Here is a 6,000-nt window from a genome sequence, read left to right on the forward strand (position 1 = left end):
TATGCATGGCCTTATAATGGTAATCTAAATTGAAACCACATATGACTAAGTTCGGCCTTTAATGATCCTGTATACCACGATTGATAGTTTTGTTACTTGTTCTAAAGGCGAAGATCCTGCGATTGTCCTTGAGTCGTGAGGCTTTGATTCGAAGGGATGGAAGTTGTGGTTAATAGCTTCAATTACTTAATGATATTTACCAGCCACTACACATCAATTAGCACTCTTATTAGGAAAGTGATTTAGTTCATGCATGACAACAATGAGAATAGTATTATACGTACACATTAACCTGCTGTTGATCATTTCATATTTGGTTTGCATATTTGTATGTATCGAACTTAATTCCTCAACTAAGGACTTAATTACACACGGGCTATGGTTGACTGTAGCACATCTCAAATTATTAAAAAATTTGTCTTTTTAGTTAAATTTTAGTGTTACAATTTAAATTTTAAATATTAACCCACCTTAAATTTATATATATATATATAATTAATAAATAATTGTAAAAATTTTAAGCCCAAAACCCATTATAAAGCCCTTGGTTGTTCAGTCAAATCCCAGACTGGTCGTGGTCGAGCTGAGTAGGCTGACAAGCAAGTTTTTCTGAGCTTAAGCAAAGAGGCATTTTGATCGAGATTCGAGAATAGAAGCTTACACCCATTTATTAGTTCAATCAAATTTATTAGTTTCATATTCTTCATCCGTTTTTATATTACCTTCAGCATTTATTAATCGGTCAATGAATTATCAAAAATGAAGAGCACATGGAGAAGGGTGCAGTTGTAGCACAGATCAAGGAAGTTGCTTGCGACCCAACGCTTCTGCAGTTGAAAAAATAAAGAAAAATCCAAGCCGAGCATACGTTTACAATTAATTTCAAACAGCTATTTGCTTCCTTACTTGGGTTTCATCAACCCTCAAAAAGTCCAAACCAGAGGCACCCATCACTCGATCACTACCTTATAACTTCTATATTACCTTGGACAAAGACATAAGCCAACATTCCAGGCTTCCAGCTAAGATTTACTTAGCATTACTACGAGGACAATGATCAGTTACTGTATTTCTATTTATTTTACTGAAGAAGCTAGGATACTTAATTAAGGGAAGAAAACAAAATACCTTGCAATGTATCAAGCTAGTCAAATTGCATCAATTATATATCTTACTCTAGGATGATTTTTTTCATTTTGTACATAGCCTTGATCGATATATAAATCAAACAAAAACTTGTTGTGACGTTACTGATTATGCTGATTTGTAATAGTACAGGAATGCATATATAATTTTAGATATATCCTAAGTAGCTACTAGCTAGTATGCCAAATTGGATGAGAACGTACTTATGTAGGAAGATCACACGAACCGTAATACGAAACAGAAAAAAATAATTAAAACAATTAAGCTACTTCACTAGCTAGCTCACATTGTGGCTGTGTATCTAATAATTAGCATGACTATTAATTAGTATCAATTTCCCAATATTACAAAATTGATTTCTCATAATTCTCACGCACACAACTCATTCTTTAGTTACTACTGAGTACTGAGGGATACCACAAGGCACAAGTGCAGTTCCAGATTACTAACTAGTAACTACGTACGTACGCATATTTGCGGAAAGTTTGCGAAGGAAAAAGAAGTTCACCCTATAATAGTTCAAGTCACGTACTATCTCAAGTCTCTGATCCTTATATTATAAAGAGAAAACTCACAAGTAATGTAACGTCTAAATTTTTTTTCATTTTCCGACGACCTGTAAGGCTGTAACATATATAAGTTGATGGTAACCGGCCTATCATGCTCATACTCTGATAGACTATTCGAAGATTTAGGTTAGATCATGCAAAATGCCACGTGGAAGAAACTAGCATACTAGTGGAGGGTTATAAAAAGTAAAATATTACAGATATGGAGACGAGTCTGGGAATGAAAGCAAAGCAATGAAAGGTGAAGAGTAGAAAGAAGTTAAAAGGTGTCGTGTGCGGTTTCAAAGAAGAGGAAAATTAATGGCAAAGTGTCTGGTGGCAGATACACATTGAATTGCAGCAATTAAAGAGGGAGAGCTAATAAGAGGCGAACCTGTTTCAGTTGGCCGGGGTATAATTAGTCTGGCCTTTTAATTTTCCCGGCTTATCATATTTTTATTTCCTTTTTTTTCATTCATTTCTAGCCTGGCCTCACTCCTCCTTAAATTTCGATTTATATATGAAACCAATGTAGAGGTAGCAATGATGTTCTTGATTCTCAAGGGTTTAAGAGACTTGGAGGCCCTCTGCAGCTCTGCTCTTCATCTTCTGCTTAATTAGCCTTCACCCACCTCCTCTTCCTCACCATTAAGAGAGAGAGTAGAATTGAGGTCACTGGGCAAGGGTCCCCTGTCTTTGTTCTTTGTAATATAAGTCCTTTTCCTTGTTCTTTTCTGGGTCTGTGTATGGTTGTTTGGTGCAAGTAATATCCAAGAGCAAACAAGTCAGATTTGCTTCTGCTCTATTTGTAATTTGTATTAGTCATGGTCTGCTGGTAGCTCTCTCTCTCTCTTTCATTTTCTCTCTCTCTCTGGCACTGAATGTGATGAAAATGGATAGTCTTCTACTTTTAGGCTTCCTTCTCACCCTCTTCGCCCAAAGATTTTCGCTTCCGGTAGCGGTGGCCCTCGACCTGAACAACACCACAAGATACAGTAAGCAAGTCAGCACCTTGCGACTTGAGAGAATTGAGAAGCACTTGAACAAGATCAACAAGCCTCCTGTAATGACCATACAGGTATACATATACAGTACTTCCCATCGAGATTGATAAAAGTTGAATCTTCATTCCGGAATTATTATTCATGATTCGCGTTTTAATTTTATGTCTGGTCTGTGTAGAGCCCAGATGGAGATATGATTGACTGTGTTCATAAAAGAAAGCAGCCAGCTTTGGATCACCCTCTATTAAAACACCACAAGATCCAGGTGCTTAAAGCTTGACTTAAAAGATACTCCTTCTCTTTAATTTCTCCACCTCTTTTCTAAACCATTTATGGATGTTGTTGCCTTCAATCTCTCCTAACTTTTCTCAAAACAAGTAGTTGGTATATATAGAACTCCCATCTTAAATGTTATTCTGGTTGGGTGATGAGGGCTTTGATCGAGCGTCTGTGTTAATATTTAATGACATTTCTTGTCAACAGAAAGTGGCACCAGAAAGGCCAAAAATGACGAAGACGATGAAGCCATCATCTTCTTCTTCTTCTCAAGGTGAGAATGATAGAGTGAAATCCAAGACCGGTGGGATTGCATGGGGGCACCAAATGTGGCATACAAATGGGACGAGGTGTCCGAGAGGGACGGTTCCGATACGGCGGACTACAGTGAGTGATGTTCTCCGAGCCAAGTCTTTATTTGACTACGGCAAGAAAAGTCAACGGCGCACCAATATTAATGTGAATAGGCAAGCTGATGCACCCGATGTCGTTAGTGGGAATGGCCATGAGGTATGCAATTATGTATCATCACCATCCTATCTATTCTTCACCCTCATGTCTATGTGTGTGTATATATATATATATATGCACCATGCTATGTATTCCATCTCCTATGGCATGCATATATGTATGTGTAGTCTAGACATCATCATCATCATCTCCTAACTTAATTTATTACTTGCATTGGAAGGTGGAAGGAAAAATATAAAAATTATTCAATTTTCTTTGAAAACATGGTCCTTTCACATTTTATTGTTATCAGAATTCAACATTGTATCAAGTTGGATTTCAATTCTCCAAATGCGTGATTATTTAACTTTGATTTATTTGCAAATATGTAGCATGCGATTGCATATACAGGATCGTCGAATGAAGTTTATGGTGCAAAAGCTACGATTAATGTTTGGAATCCAGCAATCGAACAAACGAATGAGTTCAGCCTTTCGCAAATTTGGGTTCTTTCGGGATCATTCGACGGTACAGATCTCAACAGCATTGAAGCTGGATGGCAGGTACATTTCGTTTATCATTAACTTGTGCATCATCCTCTTGGGCACTAGAAAATTAAAAACTAATTAAGCAATGTTGAGATTTCTACAATCACATGGTGTGAATGTTGATTGTATTTCAAACAGTACACACTCAATTGTGTCTGGTTGATTTTCTGAATTAATTAATTACTTTGGTAGGCAATTCAAAGTTACAAACCAAGTTTTGAACTAAAGTTTGCATCTGCGATAAGTTAATTATAACTGTGATACTGCTTTCTTCAAATATTGTTTTCGTTCTGAAGCTTGATTATTCCACTAGTCAGGTCAGTCCGGAGCTCTATGGTGACAGCAGGCCAAGATTGTTCACCTATTGGACGGTCAGATATCTCATTCTCTCTCTGTTTTTTTTTTTAAATTATTTTCTTCCCACTTTTTTTCTTCCTGTTGAGTCTTATTAATTGGTTAAGGGAGCTGCAATCAAACAATAGCTAGGGTTTTTTTTACACAATATACTGTAGATGATCTACACAGAAAACTATGTACATGCATTCAGTACATGCAACGCATGATAGTATGGTACTGATCAAGTGATCATAGAAGACTCTAATTAGGACCATCCTTGGAAATGAAGAAATTGCTTGCTTTCATTAACCCTAGAGCCTAAAAGCTACATTTAGAGCATGGGGTAGGCATGGTTTTTAGTCAACAATGAAGAGTTTTATAACTTTCATTGGGCATTATGGGCAATGAGGGACTGATACATTCATGTATGTACACAGACTGATTCATATCAGGCGACTGGATGCTATAACCTTCTGTGTTCTGGATTTGTGCAAACAAATAGTAAAATAGCCATTGGAGCTTCAATCTCCCCGGTCTCATCGTATGCAAGCGACCAATTCGACGTTACTATCCTCATATGGAAGGTGCAAACTCGATTCATCTTGTCGAACAGTCTTAATAATTAGCATGTAGAATTGTATTTTATATGGTCCAAGTGCTTAATTATGTTCAATCAGTTAATTGTGTGGTAAGAAATCGTTTTTCTTGATTGATAACTACATACATATAAGTGGACTAATTTCAAATTGTATTTCCTGTTTATTTAGGATCCAAAGCTAGGAAATTGGTGGATGGGATATGGAGAAAATAGCTTAGTAGGGTACTGGCCGGCAGAGCTGTTCACACACTTGGCAGACAGAGCAACAATGGTGGAATGGGGTGGTGAGGTGGTGAATTCAAGGGCCACCGGTGAGCACACCTCCACCCAAATGGGATCGGGTCATTTTGCAGAAGACGGGTTCGGCAAAGCAAGCTATTTCCGAAACCTAGAGATTGTGGACTCAGACAACAGCCTCAGTTCTGTGAGAGACGTCTCAACATTGGCTGAAAACACCAATTGCTACAACATCAAGAGCTCCTATAACAACGATTGGGGCACTTACTTCTACTATGGCGGACCTGGAAGAAATCCAAAATGCCAATGATGTTCACCAGAATTGATCGATATCCAGTATTCAAGCAGCTAAGGCGCTTAAAGTTATTCCTACAAATTAATGTCTAATTCTTTAATTAACTGTGTAATTATAGAAATATGCATGCTATTTCCACTCTTGTTTCTGCTGTTTCCAAATTTTTGTTTCTGCAAGCAAGCTCAAGCTAGCTAGTAATGTGTATGAATTCGAATGACAGTTGCACAAATTAAACAGGCATGGAAATATCACGTCACTTTAGATTATTGGAGTTTTCATGGATGATTTGGAGTTTTTAGAATTTGATATATATATATATATATATATATATATATAGCATTTCGTAGATACATAATATGGTACTCAATAGCAAAATTGAACTTCTCAATAATACATGAACTGCAGGACTTCGACTAGCAAGATGTACCTAAATGGATGCCCTAGCCTGACTATAACAGATTCGACTTAGGATTCAGAATTAAATTTGCATGAGATTGTATATATTTAGTGCTATAGTATTGACATGGCCTCTGGCCACCAAAGAGAAAAAATCATTGTCAAA

At 37.0% G+C, this 6,000-nt stretch overlaps 1 protein-coding gene across 1 annotated transcript; it reads left to right on the forward strand.

Moving 5' to 3' along the window:
* Nucleotides 1–1,957: 1,957 nt before the first annotated feature.
* On the forward strand, nucleotides 1,958–5,651 carry LOC126799170 (uncharacterized). Its single transcript, XM_050526305.1, has 8 exons — nucleotides 1,958–2,106; nucleotides 2,230–2,772; nucleotides 2,877–2,963; nucleotides 3,182–3,484; nucleotides 3,817–3,987; nucleotides 4,290–4,343; nucleotides 4,746–4,892; nucleotides 5,076–5,651. Exons 2-8 carry the CDS (start codon nucleotides 2,581–2,583, stop codon nucleotides 5,451–5,453), a joined length of 1,332 nt encoding a protein of 443 aa, XP_050382262.1. The 5' UTR covers nucleotides 1,958–2,106; nucleotides 2,230–2,580; the 3' UTR covers nucleotides 5,454–5,651.
* The last annotated feature ends 349 nt before the right edge of the window (nucleotides 5,652–6,000 follow it).

The sequence above is a fragment of the Argentina anserina genome, chromosome 6 (assembly GCF_933775445.1).
Source record: "Argentina anserina chromosome 6, drPotAnse1.1, whole genome shotgun sequence".
Classification (NCBI taxonomy): domain Eukaryota; kingdom Viridiplantae; phylum Streptophyta; class Magnoliopsida; order Rosales; family Rosaceae; genus Argentina; species Argentina anserina.

Coding starts and splice junctions, on each gene's coding strand:
- LOC126799170 (XM_050526305.1), top strand. CDS start 2,581: ATGAAAATGGATAGTCTTCTACTTTTAGGCTTCCTTCTCACCCTCTTC. Junction 3,485..3,816: donor TTAGTGGGAATGGCCATGAG/GTATGCAATTAT, acceptor GCAAATATGTAG/CATGCGATTGCATATACAGG. Junction 3,988..4,289: donor GCATTGAAGCTGGATGGCAG/GTACATTTCGTT, acceptor TCCACTAGTCAG/GTCAGTCCGGAGCTCTATGG.